This window comes from Paroedura picta, chromosome 1 (assembly GCF_049243985.1).
Source record: "Paroedura picta isolate Pp20150507F chromosome 1, Ppicta_v3.0, whole genome shotgun sequence".
NCBI lineage: Eukaryota > Metazoa > Chordata > Lepidosauria > Squamata > Gekkonidae > Paroedura > Paroedura picta.
Window position 1 is genome coordinate 60,494,214 of NC_135369.1, and position 17,038 is coordinate 60,511,251.

Sequence of the window (17,038 nt, forward strand, 5' to 3'; positions counted from 1 at the left end):
CACTGCTCTAAATAGCCAAATGTGTTGAAGTGCACGTTAATCAACCATAGTTTAGAGATGAAAGTAGACAGCATAAAAGCACAGCAATCTAACAGCTATGCTTTGGAGCGAATTATATCCTGTGCTAATGCCAATGTTTACCATTTTATACAGCACCATCAACACACATGGTGCACACTGCAAATCAATTACAACAGCCAGATCCGTCCCCCAAGACATCTACAATCTAATTTACAGTAATGGGAAGAAACAAAGGTAGCTTGGTGACATGAGCAAATGCAGTTATCTGCACTTGGACTTCCTTACTGTCCAGGTTGGTGACTAAGGGGATATAAAGGTAAAAGGTAAAAGTATCGTCTGTGGAAGCACTGGGTCCTGTCTGACCCTTGGGGTGACGCCCTCTAGCGTTTTCGTGGCAGACTCAATACAGGGTGGCCTTGCCAGTGCCTTCCCCAGTCATTACCATTTACCCCCCAGCAAGCTGGGTACTCTTTTTACCGACCTCGGAAGGATGGAAGGCTGAGTCAACCTTGAGCTGGCTGCTGAGATTGAACTCCCAGCCTCACAGGCCGAGCTTTCAGACTGCATGTCTGCTGCCTTACCACTCTACACCACAAGAGGCTCCTAAGGGATTATATATTAAAGTAAATATCATTATCATTAGTAATCATCAATGTTTTCCATCTCACTTTCCTTCTCTGTCTGTGCTGCACACTTATTGAATTCCAAGAGCCAGCTTGGTATAGTGGTGAGAAGCACTGACATCTAATCTGGCAAGCCAGGTTCGATTCTGCGCTCCCCCACATGTAGCCACCTGGGTGACCTTGGGCTCACCACAGCACTGATAAAGCTGTTCTAACTGAGCAGTGAAATCAGGGCTCTCTCAGCCTCACCCACTTCACAGGGTGTCTGTTGTGGGGAGAGGAAAGGGAAGGCAGCTGTAAGCCGCTTTGAGACTCCTTCGGATAGAGAAATGTGGCATATAAGAACCAACTCTTCTTCTTCTCTACATATACATGCCCAAATTTACAGTATGCTATAGCAGAGAAATTAGTCTAGAAGTCATGGACTAGAACAGAGACTGGATGTTCAGAGCCCTGGAATATTGTGAAACATCTCCTTGCTATTATGTGGTAAATACTTGCAAGACATCCCAGCCTTTATATACTTGAAACTTCCTCTGTCACAGATACCAGGAATCAGTCTTCCAACAGTTCTTCACTGGAACTGCATTCCAGAGTCTCATGGATGATCAAATCCTTTTCATACAGATTATTCAGTTTAAATGATGTCTTACCTTGGTGGAACAGGTTGAATATCAAAGGGGAACTCTTTATTGTAAGTGAGAATATTCTTTAGGACTGCAAAAGGAAGAGAATCATCATCAACTACGAAACAGTGTATAAATGTAATAAAGGGTCAGAGAGTTTCATTCTTTTGCCTTCATTTGAAGTGACATGACAAGCATCTCATATACTTCTGGAAACTCATTCTTCTAAAAGGATAGGGTCAAGGTCACTAGTTATCATTTCTACCCAAACAAAGGAAGTAATCCCCAAACCATCAATGTATAGAACCAAATTTTGGAATAAAATATACGCAGAACTTAAGAAAATGCTGGGTGTTAACTTCAAAAAGAAACCAGAACTATTTCTATTAGGTATAACGAGAGATGAAATACCTAAAGAACTGAATATATTGTTATTGTATGCCTTAACAGCAGCCAGAATGGTGGTAGCAAAAGTTTGGAAAACAAAGGAGACCCCATCGCTGGAGGATTGGAAAATGAAATTATTGGATTTTTCAAAAATGGCTAGACTCACAGCATTGTTTAAGGACACAGACTTAGAAAAGTATAAAAATCAATGGAGACCATTTTGGAATTATATGGGGAAAACATATAAATTTGGAGTGGGAATCCTCAGTTGAGATTTAAATAGGAGGTTCAGAATTTGTTTATTTGCATTTGTCTCAGTGTACAAAAATTATACAATATGTTGTATAAAGTGTTACTGGAAGTTTAATCATGTTATATTGGAAGACTACAAGATTTATGTTATTATGGAAATGTATTATTAATAAAGTTACTAATAAAGTAAAAAAAATGTATAGAACCAAACCCATGGGTTCATTCAATGAAAAATTCTATTTAAAAAAAATAGAAACCTGTTGATTGGCAATTGTATGTCTTCGTCAACTAGTCACTCATCTGGTTCTCTTTTATAAAACACATAAGCAACTGTGAAGAGTAAAAAGAAGTGGCAGACACAAGGAAAGCTGTACCACCTTTATTTAGCCTTCCATCGTGAAGCATTAACAAGGATCACCCATGCGCTACACAGAGATGTAACAGACCTGAGACACTAGATCTGAAAACAGCAACTATGTCTGGAAAATAACAGTTTCTTTCACAGAGCACCAATATATAGGTGATGCAGTCTCTGACCTGAAAGCTTAAGCTTAACATGAGTGACTGTGCATGTCGCAAGCTAACATTGCTATAGCATGAAGTATGTCCTCTCTACTATCAACTAAGCAATATTTTTGTAGGCCGAGGACATATGCACAAGAAAAAAAGAACACTGTTGTTGGGGGGGAAAATTAGGACACCGTAAATTCGCAAAATGAGAGCTCTGTTCTGCCTGTCCTTGTATGCCCTATTGCTAGAAAAAGAAATTCAACAAGTGGTAGTACTCATTTGCATTACCAACAGAGCTTTAGACAATAATTCCTCAGAAGGAGCAAACAATTGTTAGTACTCTTGCCATTTAGCCCCACAAAATCAAATCCTTTATGGCAAGGTTTTGTTGAATAATTACTACCAATCTGAAGGTTCAATAGTGGAAGAGGCATTCTGTGTACATGGAACATTTTCCAGAACTGGATGAAATAGCCTGAACAAGTCTGAAAGCCCTGTTACTACTGTGGAAATTATGTAAGTCTGTGAGCATGCCTGATTCATTATGTTTTTATTCCACCAGTATGATATAAAGCTCAAGATGGTCTAAATGACTGTTTCCTTCCCTATCTATCCTTGGATGTAGGCTGGGCTGAGAGAACAGGGACCCAACATGACCCAGTGTGCTCCTTGGCAAAGCAAAGATTTGAATCCAGATCTTCCTGCCTGACATCAACTGCCACACCATTAAGAGTGCAGTCTTTTATAATCTGGGTTACAGGTAACTGATGGAGATGGCCTACCACTTAAAATCAGGAAATAACTTTTCAAGCATTCTAAAATTCAGAATTACAAATGTTTCTATGCTATGCCATAGGAAGATGTCATAAAAGTGGCTTCACAAGATATGCCTTTCACACTTTCTGCATCCAGGCATTGGGAAATGTCCAGGGACATCCTTCAAGGAAAGAGATGCTGGAGGCTTAAGACTGCAATTCAATATCACAGCAAATGGAAACTTGATTGAGATGGAGGTATTTCAGTCATGCTTCACACACTAGAGGAATCAGCAGGGCAAACAGCCCCAGAGCAGTGACTCATGTAGAAGCAATTAGTGGCTTCCTCCAAGAATTCACATCTTTATAAAGGGACTCATTTAAACATCCCCCAGACAGACAACACAGCAGAAAAGCGAATTTCCAGCATGATCTGACTGGCCCTTCCCAATAGATCATGCAGAGTTCCAGTGGGTAGCCTCTTTTGTGGGACAGCACAGCCACACTGTTTCATCTTCAACCATTCCTATGGGCATTAATCTCTCTTAAATAACTATTTAAAATGGTTTCAGTGCTGGTTAATGTGTGACTGCAGATGGCAGGATTGCAGATGTGTTTCCAAAACAGCATACTTACTTGGTTCTAGTTTCTTCACGTCCTCTAGCTTAAATCCTTCTTGGGACTGTGTAGACTAAGAGGAAAACAGTTTTAGTATTTTTTCCATTTGGCTTTAGTGTCACATTTGTGATAAAAAGGGGAGAGATAAGATGCATTTGCAGCTCTTGAGTTCTTTTCTGAATGAGCCTTGTATTCCAAAGAATCTTTAGTTCTTTGGGTCCCTCTGAATTGCATTATTTTCCTAAAGGAGAAAGGATATTTAGATGCAAAATCAAGTTGCTGTTCAAGTAGGCTGCTTTTCCCAGAGACAAAGAAAAGCAAATTCTTTTGTTGAATAATAAACACACTCTCTGAATTCCTGCAGAATTTGACCAAAGTCCTATTCTCCAAATTATAATTTCACATCCATTTTCCAGCATACATATCCAAATAATGTGCTTTTAAAAGCTAGAATTTAGCCAAAGGACAAACTCCTCAAGATACTCAGGGTTCAGGGACAAGATATACAGACTTAGGACCAGAACAACAGTTCAGAAGCAACCACTGTAAGGTCAAAGCTATAAAGTGCCAGTGTGATCGAATACTAAATCTGAAGGTGGGGCGGCTGCATGAGGAGTAGAAACAGACCTTGGAAGACAGTACCTAGGTGAATGATCAAGGTAGCATTGGGATGAAAGATAGCTATATGCCACAAAGGACCACTGCAAAAATGAAGGCAGGAGCAAACATAAAGGGCTGCAACAGTTATGTATTTCTTGCATGACTCATTGTACAGAATATGATTATTCATGTTGCATTGTGTGAATTGCTGGGAATGTACCAAGGAGACATTATGGTGCAGCTGAAGACAGATATAGTGGTGCATGAGCTTATGCATTAATTACCTTCCTAGTTAGCTTTCAGAGCAGGCAATCGAGATTACCTATTGAGTTACTTCTGATCCAGCTTCAAAAATTAGGCTGCCAGCTTAGCTGGTCACAACAATTGCATAAAAGAACAGCTCAGTTCTCACAACACACTTCCACCAAACTGTCTGGAAGCTTCTCTCCAAAGAGAGAGAAAGGGGCTGTCAGCTGTCACCTCCAGCTCTGTCTTCCTTACCTGTTGAACAAAGCCTGATATCTAGAGATTAGCCTGCCACTCAAAACCATCTATTCCCTTCCCAGCAGGATGTCAGTACAAGCACCTCCATGGTTCTTGAGCTATTGGAATACTGTTTTATTCACACTAAACACAACCAGGCTTTCAGCCTTTTCCTTATTACACTGTTTTTGGAGTGTGTCCCCCCCCCCCCAACTTTCTGTTCCAGTGTTTGAGTCTCTGCTTTGAGTCCATTGTCAGTAGCAGGGTAGGAAAAGCATTGGCCAGTAACCTTGGAGAGTGCTGCTAATAAGATTGGATGGGCTAGACAGGCCTCTGAAGCTGGCTGGAACACAAGCTTCCAGATATAATTGGGTATCTTGCTTGTTTCATACCTGCTAATAAAATTATTATTAAGTACTTAAGCCTGTGATGCTTCCTAGCGTGACCAAGTAAGTCAGAATGAAACCAACAATACATTTTTAGTGATGCTTTTGCTCCTTTCTGCATGATCTTTGGTCGGAGGAAACTGAAAAGGAATCAGTGAAGTCTAGCTAATGTTTGTATTGCATCAATTCAAAAATGCACATCTTTGTTAACACATCAAGATCCCTTATTTGTTGAGAAAAGTTCACAAGAGACCATCGATGATCATCTCATGAAGTAGTTGGGGATCTTTGGCAAGACAGGAGCAAAAAGTGCAGGGATTGAAAAATATTTGATTAAGACATAATTTATTCAAAAACTAAAGGGGAGAGGTTGCATCCTGGACATTCCTTTTCCCCTTCATCTTGTTTCTCAAGTACAATAAAACTCTCTAAAGGCTGAATCAGAGTTCAACAACACACACAGAAAGACATAAAAAATACTTCCCTTTCACTAAAAGCCATGAAGAAACATAACCAGATGGGAGAAACTTAACAACAGTACCTGTAAAGCTGCACTCCTCAGTTCCAAGCATGTTGCAATCTTAGCTAAGATTTTCTACAAAAGAAAAGGTGGAAATTACTGGGGTGTTATGGTATTAGAGTAAATTTTACATTTGAACAAAGATAATCCTTTGCAACAAGTGCACAGAGATGCCTGCAATCCAGCCTGCTATGAGAAAGATGCAAAAGGCAGCAGAGTGTGAATGCTATCTATGGAAGCCAGCCAGAATGTGGTTCTCTGTCCACAATATGCTTTCCATGTTACTACTGAATGGATGCAAGTTCACCTTTCTGCATGTAGACCTATACATATTGTCACACAAGCACAACTAAACAATCATTTCGGTTTCAAGCATAATGACAATCGGTTTCCAGACCAAGCTGTAACAAACAGCTCTGAGATTACAGTGCAGTCACAAACATCCCTAATACAGTGGCATGTAAACAAGAGAAGTAAAGATACTTATCTCTTCTCCACCCACATCCCTTCCTACCCCCGACAAGCCTGTGCCAGAGAAAGCCTGCTTTCTTTTCCTGAATTAACAGCTATGCTTAGAACAGTATTTCCTCTCCCTTAAACAAGAGCATTACAGCTGCTTGAACTTGCCAGTTGCCCTTTTGCTGCCGAGCAGAAAGCTTTGACATGTGTTAAAATGCACTTGAGATTTGAAGAATGACAGTGCAGTCAGAACAAATTTGCTCAGGAGATTTGAAATCTCAAGGAATGTTTTTAAAAAGACAGCAAGAGAAAGATCTACTGAATTGTGGCAAGACACCAGCAGGCATTATTCATAAAGTATTTCTCAGGAACCACACCCAGCCTGAAAGTAAAAAGAGAACAACATACACACAAAGCTCTGCAGCTAAACAGAGATAGTGTTTTTTCCAATTGTTACTTTCTCAACATGAACCTCCATTTTTCAACTATGGAACCAATATTTCAGTATTACAACTCCAAGAAAGAATGCTTTGTTCCTAAGTTTATGGAAACTGGCTCTTACAGAGATTTTACAGAGACAACTACTGCAAATACTCTCCACCAGGACTGCCATGGAAGTAGTGACTGTGCTAATGGAAATTTCACATTGCCTGCCGTTCACAGTCCAAACAGGATTTCACTATGTTCTATGAAAGTAGTGGTAATTATGCATACTACTTGAATATCTTTTCTATTATTAAGTGTTGTTCTTAGATGAATCCCACTTGCAAAGAGCCTTCCTGCTATCCCTTTCAGCTCACGCACACTTTGCCCCAGAATTTCAGGTCACTGGATTTCTTATCTTCCCACTGCTTTAGGGATTCCTTGCTTGTTGCCTGGCCCTTCCTTCTCAGAAAATCAGGATCTCAATACTTCCTTTGTCTCTGTCCCCCTCCCTCCCCCAAACAGCAGAAGGCTATGCAGCTCAAGCGCAATGGGAACATTCTTATTTGCTGTGTACCAGTTTGCTATTCTAATTAGCTTTCACTGCAATGGAAGAGAAGGATTTTTCAGAGAAAGCCTGCTGACATTTAAAAGTCAGAACCACTAAGCTTCAAAATTTTGCAAATACATGAGACAGAAAGGTAGTCATAAGAATAACGCATATCCTTGAGGTATATTAGTTACAGCACATAGGTACATCTATTTAAAGAAAAAAGGGACTGCTACACAGGGCTGCTAGAGAGGAGGACAAAATTAGGGGGCCCAACATCAGTTTGAGCGGCTACCAGCTGGGGCTCCCCCACAGCCAACAAAGTAGAGTTTGGCTTCATCTGGAAAGCTTGCCATTTCTACTGTGATATCTCTCCCCCCACACACAAAGCAAGAGTGAGAGACAGATGCTGGGGGATGGCTCAGTTTCTTCTGCCTGCCTCCTTCCTGCACATAACCAGCCAGGCTCAGGTCCCTTGGATGATGATCTGCATGAGCTGCCTTAAAAAAAAAGCCTTTTGCTCCATCCCTGGCCCATTCCTTCAGCTGTACAGAGAAACTTCTCTACAAGAACAGAATTGTTATCTGGTAAATGAGCCCCTAGCTCAGGAGTGGTCAAAACGTGGCTCTCCAGATGGTCCATGGGCATCTGGAGAACCATAATTTGGTCACCCCTGGCCTAGCTGGAATCCATGGAAGAGGTAAAGTCGAGGGGGAACCTAAATTATTTCATGCCCTAGAGAAGAATATGAAGAGGTGGGGCTGTTAATACTTTTTGTTTAAGGAGGTAGCAGCAGGAGTTGAAGGGAGAACTAGGGCCAATTGGACTTCAGTATCCAGTGGACTCAAGGCACTTTCTAAAGTCAGTACAGGTGCAGCACTCTGATCACCTGACAGGACTCTTTGTTTCAAAGAGATGCTCTAGTAGGCTAAGAAAGTGCTTGCTAAGAAACATACCTTGAGTGCCAGGTGTAAAAAACAATATGCCTGTTGGCTCTATCAGATTTTCCCTTCTTCCCCAAAGCCAAGTCAGAAAGGCTGAGAGAGAGAGAGCTCACACAGCACTTTTCTTCAAATCTGTTTCATCTCGTTTAAGGTTGACATGTGGTAGGTGGTTGTAAATTGAAAGTGGTGGTTGGAGGGAGGGGTTGCACTATAACTCATTGCAACCTGCACTGTGTAAATAAGTTCAGTAATATCTGTTTTTTAATAAGCCTGCCCATTTTCCTTTAAAATGTCCTAAATAACGAACCATTATTTTCCATTAATGGATGGTAGCAGCAAACCAATAATATTTGATCATGGCCACATGGCAGTCCCAGATGGAACCTTTGTCCAGGGGTCCCGATGGCTCTTGGAAGCCCTGCAGGTGACAACATGCAAACAGGCAAAATCCACAGCTGCCCATACACATGCCTTCTCCGTTGTGGCCCCCATCTTATGGAATGGCCTGCCCGGAAAGGTCAGCAAGGCTCCCACTCTCGTGGCTTTCCACAAACTATTCAAGACTGAATTATTCAAGAGCGCTTTCCTACACAGACAATAGACTTGCACTGTACTAAATGATTCACAAAGTTACACAGAAAAATTATTAGGCGCTATTGACTATACCACTGAATACCTTTTTGAAAATAGGATTCCACTATGGAATTTATGAGCCTCTTGTGGCGCAGAGTGGTAAGGCAGCGATATGCTGTCTGGAGCTGTCTGCCCATGAGGTTGGGAGTTCAATCCCAGCAGCCGGCTCAAGGTTGACTCAGCCTTCCATCCTTCCGAGGTCGGTAAAATGAGTACCCAGCTTGCTGGGGGGTAAACGGTAATGACTGGGGAAGGCACTGGCAAACCACCCCGTATTGAGTCTGCCATGAAAACACTAGAGGGCGTCACCCCAAGGGTCAGACATGACTCGGTGCTTGCACAGGGGATACCTTTACCTTTACCTTATGGAATTTAGAATAACTTAATATGTTACACTTTGATTTAATTCTGTTTTTAGATTTCTGGTTGGTTCTACAACTCTAATCCTATTGCATTGTCACTCTGCATAATCTGCCTTGAGTTCCAGTGAGAAAGGCGGACGATCAATAATGAGCCCCTGTAAGACCTATTTTGCAGCATCTACATTGGTTTCAAGTAGAGTTCTGGATCCACTAAGGTTCTGGTACTTACCTTTCAGATCTTACGCAGTGTGGGACCTGTATATCTGAGGAACCACCTCTCTGAATACACTGCCCTGAGAATGTGCTGATCTAGTAACACCAGTCAATTGAAGATCACTGGCCCTAAAGGCATTTTCTTTTTCAGTCCTGACTCCTGTCTGGTGGGATGAGCTCCCTGAAGACATCAGGGCCCTGCCAGAACTTCCTGAGTTCTGCAGGGCCTGCAAGACGGAGCTCTTCCACCAGGATTTTGGTTAAGGCCAACCAAGAAAACAGACTACTCTGAACATAAACTAGACCCCCCCCCTCGTCCACCATTCCTCTGTCTCCTCTTAATCCAGCTCAGCCTTTCTCAACTTTACCATTGACAACCCCCTGAAATATTCTTCAGGCTTCAAGAAGCCTCAGAACTGGCACAATCAAGCAGAATATGGTTGGGAAGCACAGCTGTGTACACGTCCACCTGGGGTCCCACCCCACCCTCTCCAGGCCCATCACTGGCCATTTTGGGAGGTGGGTGGCCCAACATGACTATACATGGTCATATCATGCTAAATGTTTAACAAATGTAAAAATAGATAAAATTTAATGAACTCCTACCCACTTCCAATGACTGCAAGTACAGTCATATATTCCAGCGTATCTAAAGACTTCTTCCACAAAAATGAACATACATCACATACCTTTTGATCTTCTGTGAACTCTGAGTTGTTGGGTTGAGCTTGAGCCTCCTTCTGTAGGTGTCTTGCCAAACTGAACAGGGGTGGGTGGGAGAGAGGACTTGAATGCTTTGTGGTCTTGGGTTGTACAAGATAATACAGTACTATGAACTTTAGTGGAAAAAATCCTGCTGATAGAAAGCAGGGATTTCTATTGACCCAACTTCTATTGACCCAACTGATCTCACTCTTTTCTGCTGCTCCAGAGCCCTTGGCTCTATCTCGATCTACCCTGCAAGGCTGTTGTGTGGATGGTCCCCCCCCCCCCTGACCAAGCTGCTTGCCCTGCTGTGACCCTTGTGAAATGGTCATTCTATCCTCAGGTTGAGAACCACTGCATAAAGAGAATAGCCGATATACTGGGCTAGGTATAACAAAAACAAAATAAAATCTGGGGGGAAATACAAACCCAAATATTTAAGAGATTCTACCTTATATAAGGATACCCACCCACAAATGGTCTAGATTTGCATTAGATATCTCAATTATCTATTGGAAAGGACAATATTAATTGAATCCTGTGCAGAGATATCTGTTCAAGCATTAAAGCAACCCTTCTCCTACCCAAATTCTAATAAGTATCAGAGAAAGGTACATTTGCAAAGATTAGATAGTAAACTATAAAATGTTGAATTGTTACAGTAACCTATTAAAAGAACTAGCAAAGTGGTATGACCTTTACCAGAGATTGCAACAGCAAGAAGTACCCCTGATCAAAACAGAGATCAAAGAATCAAAGACTTGTACAGCAAGGTCCCTGGCCCTTTTATCCTGCTCAGTTAAGATCCATAACCTTTACCTATTGTGATTGGTGAAAATGAAGAGCTTGAAGCAGCTACATAATTATCAAAGCCTCTCCTAAAGGGGCAGCAAAATTACAGACTGTACTAGAAATTGCAGAAATATTATTTTTCACTTATAAGATAATTCTGACCATGGATAACTTCACACAAGATCACACAGGTGGTAAGAACGTGAAGTAGGGCTAGGATGCAAACAGCTACTTTCCTCCCAGCAGCAGCCCCAGCCCCATAACAAGGGAGTTCCACAAATATATTCCAGCAATAAGAAATAGTGGAGCAAGAGAAGCTCAGCTGGAATTATACCTGCCCAATCTGCATGTGCATGAGAATTTGTGCCTCCACCAACCAAAAGTACATGGGAAACAAAAATAATCAACCCTTTATTTTAAGACTGTGAGCTTAAATTTAAACCTACTTACATCTTGTCTATAAAAATAAAGCCAATGTGAGAATGTATTGTACTGTAACTTGCATCTGGGGAACATCTTTGGAAGGTTCAGATGTTCCCCAAATGAAAGCTGACATGGAAGAACCCCTTTTGTAAAAGACAATTTGTCCACAATTACTGAGCTCTTCTTGAAATGTGAAGCTCCAGACAGGAACTTGCTGCACTTTATGATACTTTTTTCATTCATGAAGATCAGCAATAAGGAACTGAAAGAAAACTTCCTTTGCAACTTGTAAACTTTTAAAAAAATCCCCCGAACATCTGCAGCTTTCACACAAGCAAAAATGTCCTGCTTCGATCAATCAGTGTAAGGGGTTCATTGAAAGCTTAAAAACCACTGGCAATTAAGAATATTATTCCTCCTCTGTGTAACGTAGGGGGTTTTCAAGCTGTCTAGTATAGTTGTTCTTGTCATCGCTTGTTAGCAACAAAGACAACCTTGAACATACATGCTAATCTCAAGCCATGAACCAGGAAGATCAGTAACAAAGTTTTGATGTGGCATACAGCTGCTCCCCTCCCCACAGTCCAAAGCAAGGATATCCAAGTAAATTAGCTTTAGATTTTTTCAGCAAAGAGATTCAGTACAGTACTTGGAGACAAATGGGTTAGACGAAAACACCTGAGCCATTATGCAGGTATGAATTAGGATTAATACATATCAGAAAGAGCTTGAACCTCTTCTAGCTCCTATACATGCCTCCGTAGAAAGCCTCAATTCCAGGACAAAACATGTGGTCCAAAAGCAAAACACAATCACAATGTTTTTGTAACTGTGAGGTTATTCCATGCTCACATGTGGCTTAAAGAAGAATCTCACTCAGTACATATGGTACTTCTGTACTGCTTTCAGCGCTATACATAGGCCAAGAGATGCAATGCAGCATTGGACACTTGAGTATATCTGGGCTCATCTTCTTGAAGTGTTAAGAACTCTAGCCTAGTGGTCCCCAACCCCCAGTCCAGAGACCAGTCTGTGGATCAATTGGTACCGGGCCATGGCTCCTCCTTGTCCACCTCCCCTGCTGCTACCTCGGGGGCTGCCCTGCCATTCTGCCGCTGGCTCACCTTTGGTGTTCTCCAGTGGCCGCCATGGCTGGGGCTCCCCCTCGGCGTGGTATTGCGCAGCTGCTGCTGGCAGCTGCTGCTGGCAGCGCCCCCCAGGGCGGCAGGAAGTCAGGGGCGCCGGCAGGAAAGCAAGTGGAGCAGGGGCTCAGGCAGCGGTGGCAACATGCCTCAGCAAAAGACTACCCCCGCTGGGCCTCAGTAAAATTGTCAAGCATTGACCGGTCCCCGGTAATAAAAAGGTTGGGGACCACTGCTCTAGCCCATTTCTCCAAGCGGACTGAACTGGAGTGCTAATACTACTGGGTGAGGTTGACAGGATTGGAAATAGGTCCCAAGATTCAGAAAAACCTTGGCCTTTGTGCACAAGAAAATAAGACTCAAGGAAGGATAAGCAGAAGTTTCTAGAAAATACCTTAGCTGCATGAACATCTAAAATAATAGATAGTATTGTTTTCATATTAAATGTACTGTATGCGACCTGAATTTGATAAAGATCAGATGACCTGCAGTGATTTATGCACTCCTGTCTAGTACCACAGCTATCTATTTAATAGCAAGAAAAATAGCCAATACCCATGCTTATATATTTGATTTTGGAAAGTTGCATGCAGTTGATTATGTCCAATTTGGACCAGCTTAATGGTAGTTTGATCTAATTTGATGACAGGTACTTTCAATTGCTGCACAAAGCAGGCATTGATTTTCACTCAATTCAGTTGCCTTGAAGAAACTTTTTTGTTGCTACAGGGCTGAACAAATCCCAAACACCAGGTCATCATGGCACCTAGAAATTACACTGTGGTGCCAACCATGTTTAGCAATGGTTTTATTTTAGTGTCTCTCAGCAACTCACAGTGGAAGCACAAACAATGGTTCCAACCACAGTTTCCACTTTGGCCACCAAAAAGGTTATGTTTCGGTTCTTGGGACCTGCATGGACAAAAACCATGTGGTAAGGAGCATGATTGGTCAGGGACTGAATGAAAAAGCCTGGTGGGACAAAAATAAATGTGCATAATGTTCTTGTCACTGCTAGTTTGTTTACAATCTTGAATTTATACCATTCAACAGTAGAGGATGAATTCATGCTTTAGCCATCTGCTTTCTATACTAGCTTCAAAAATAAATTAAATAAAGTTCTTTTCACAATAAGGAGTAATTAAATTATGAGAAAGGCGGGATTAGAGGAGTCACAAATTGGGATCAGGATTGCAGGGAGAAATATCAACAACCTCAGATATGCAGATGATACCATTCTAATGGCAGAAAGTGAAGAGGAACTAAAGAGCCTGTTGATGTGGGTGAAGGAGGAGAGTGCAAAAGCTGAAACTCAACATCAAGAAAACGAAGATCATGGAAAAGAGTACAACTGCACTTTCTATGCCGAAGTCTAACTGGACAGAATATATGTCTATGGGAACAACAAGGTACAGCAAGCCTCGATATGAGACCCCCTTAAGAAGATTGGGGAAGGGAAAGGAGAGGCAAAGGGAAGGAGGAACAACGTGTTTGAAATCTTCTCTTTATTCTTTTTCTGTACACTTTTAAGGCAATATAATTGTAAGTGCTGGAAATGTCATGATAAAGTCGGGGGGGTTCCCCCCCTCTTTTTTTTATTAGTGTATAGTTATAGGGCCATTAAAGAGCCTCTTGTGGCGCAGAGTGGTAAGGCAGCAGATATGCAGTCTGAAAGCTCTGCCCATGAGGCTGGGAGTTCAATCCAGCAGCCGGCTCAAGGTTGACTCAGCCTTCCATCCTTCCGAGTCGGTAAAATGAGTACCCAGCTTGCTGGGGGGTAAACGGTAATGACTGGGGAAGGCACTGGCAAACCACCCCGTATTGAGTCTGCCATGAAAACGCTAGAGGTCAGACATGACCCAGTGCTTGCACAGGGGATACCTTTACCTTTTATAGAGCCGAAGTTCACACTGATCTACAAGAAATATTCAATGTTAAATATCTAATTTAAACCTGGAAATATGGTGTTGAATATCTGTCAGGAAGGCTCGTTGATTGTGTTAAATTTGTGCTAATTTTCTATGCAATCACTGCAACAAGGTTACATCTATAGCCAACAGAAAATTAGCTGAAGAATCTCAAGAACTGTGGAATTCTTATGTGAGAAAATTTTGGGCAAGACATCATCTTGGAGAAAGAGTGGGCTTTTCCTTTTTTCCTTTAAAAAAATACTGGGTCAAAGTATAAAAATGATCTGAATTGAAGAATTCAGGAACTGGAAATGTCATAACAAAGTGGGTTTTTCCTTTTTTCCTTTCTTTTTTTATAAATACTGGGTTAAAGTTCATATAGTTTTATAAGAAGCATTTAATGTTAAGTACATAAAAATATGTTATTGTGAACAAGTGCAGGAGCCAGTTGCTTTCCTAGCTTAAGGATAGGCCTTGGTTCAAGTTTAAGGGTAATTTTTGTAATACCCAGGGTTGATTGTAAGAGTTGGAAATGTTATGTAAAAGTGGGCTTTTTTTGTTGTTGCTTTGTTTTTATATTTACAGGCAACAGATATATTTGGAATATTTGTCAAAACGAAATTTCAAGCAAATGGGGACTTTGGGGGGTAGAGGGAGGGGTGATATTGTAATCCAATATATTAGGTCCTTGTTCTTTTCTATATCTATATAAAAATTAAAAAATTATATAAAAAAAGAAGAAGAAAACGAAGACCATGGCATCCAGCCCTCTCAATTCCTAGCAAATAGATGGAGAAGAAATGGAGATAGTGACCGATTTTATTTTTCTGGGCTCCAAGATCACTGCAGATGGGGACTGCAGCAAAGAAATTAAAAGACGCTTGCTCCTGGGGAGGAAAGCTATGGCAAATCTAGACAGCATCCTAAAAAGCAGAAACACCACCCTGCCAACAAAATTTAGTCAAGGCTATGGTCTTCCCAGTTGCAATGTATGGCTGTGAAAGTTGGACCATAAGGAAGGCCGAGCATCAAAGAATTGAGGCTTTTGAACTCTTGAGCTGGAGAAGACTCTTGCAAGTCCCTTGGACTGCAAGGCAAACAAACCGGTCAGTCCTAGAGGAGATCAGCCCTGCCTGCTCCTTAGAAGGCCAGATCCTGAAGATGAAACTCAAATACTTTGGCCACCTCATGAGAAGGAAGGACTCCCTGGAGAAGAGCCTAATGCTGGGAGCGATCGAGGGCAAAAGAAGAAGGGGATGACAGAGGTGGCTGAATGGAGTCACTGAAGCAGTCGGTGCAAACTTAAATGGACTCCGGGGAATGGTAGAGGACAGGTAGGCCCGGAGGATCATTGTCCATGGGGTCGCGATGGGTCGGACACGACTTCGCACCTAACAACAACAGATTATGAGAAATTACAGAAAAAATAGGCTAGGATTAGATATCAGCTTTTTATTGTAGTAGTAGTAATGACTACTATATTTATATCCAATATTTTCAACATAGCTGTAATAAAATTACAGAAGGTAATACAAAAGTCAGATTATACTTTGTGGTAGTAAAAATTGGAAAGATTCAGCATTAAAATACAAAACCGTGAAGGCTGCAAAATGAGCTTGGTTGTTGTTGTTTTTTTTTTGGGGGGGGGGTCTGGCTCCTAGATCCAGATTGTACAATGTACAAGCTTCTACCCAGGATATCACAGCACTGTCAAGTGGGGTGTTGCATGGGAAGCGAGGTGGTATTAAACAGTCTCCTACCCTTTTCTTAATCCAATTTTATCTTTCGCCTTTATGTAATGAGGAGAGTTAAGGGAGAGTGGTTTTGGTTTTTTGCACTAATGCCTCCAGATGAGTGGAGGTTGCCTCACCAGGCATCCCTAGTGCACCCCGAGCCCCTCCCATCCCCCTTCCCAGCCCCTAGGACCCCCAGAGGCAGGCGTAAGGCGCCTCCAGACCCTCCGCCAAGCCTCCAAGAATCCAGCAGCACCTTACAGACTTAGCAACGTTCATGGCAGGGAGCCAGCGCCGTCTTCACCAGAAACATGGGGCTGCAAAGCCAGCATTAAGTCGGGGCTTTGAAATTCGCGATAGAAATGCGAAGCGGGAACCTTACAAAGCGAGGCTGCTTCAAACAAGGACCCGAGACGCCTCCGGCGCTTCATCCCTCTGCCGCACCCAGTGGTCGCCCCTCTCTGGGCGCCGCCCCCGCCCCAGCCCCACCTCACCTCCCGCCGCGCGCCCTCAGCCCTCCGCCACTCCCCGCTCCCCTCCAGCCCAGCCCAGCCCAGCCCAGCCCTCGGCGCGGCCGCCCCGCACTCACATCTGATACTCATCTATCGCCTCCACCAGCTGCCCCCAAGAGTCGAAGTCGGTCCCTTTCCTGAAACTAGCGCCCCAGCGCTGCAGGTGGCTCCGGGCCGCTTCCGACATGGTCCCGGCGCTGCTAGGGCACCATGCCCGCGGCAGGGGAGGAGCGGCACCAGGGCTCTCGCCGGGCAACCCCCGCCGCACTGCCCTGCCCAGCCCAGCCCAGCCCAGCCCAGCCCAGCCCAGCCCAGCCCAGCCCAGCCCAGCCCAGCCCAGCCTAGCAGCAGCAGCAGCAGCGCCGCCAGTCACCGGCCAAGCCCATCTGCCATCGCAACCGTGCTTGACGGCCGCCTCTCCGCACCCCGCCCGAGGAGCAAGTTAGGTTGTCCCCA

General features: G+C 42.9%; 1 protein-coding gene across 2 annotated transcripts in view; it reads right to left on the minus strand.

Annotated features, from left to right (window-relative positions):
* AIDA (axin interactor, dorsalization associated) overlaps nt 1-16,891 on the minus strand; it is a 31,214-nt gene extending 14,323 nt beyond the window's left edge. For both annotated transcript variants that reach the window (XM_077340210.1, XM_077340200.1), the window contains exons 1-5: nt 16,660-16,891; nt 10,055-10,124; nt 5,803-5,856; nt 3,811-3,865; nt 1,298-1,361 (exon numbers count right to left, since the gene is read on the minus strand). In XM_077340210.1, coding sequence (XP_077196325.1) covers nt 1,298-1,361; nt 3,811-3,865; nt 5,803-5,856; nt 10,055-10,124; nt 16,660-16,769 — 353 coding nt within the window. In that variant the 5' untranslated portion in view covers nt 16,770-16,891. The remainder of the gene's footprint in view (nt 1-1,297; nt 1,362-3,810; nt 3,866-5,802; nt 5,857-10,054; nt 10,125-16,659) is intronic.
* Nucleotides 16,892-17,038: the final 147 nt, after the last annotated feature.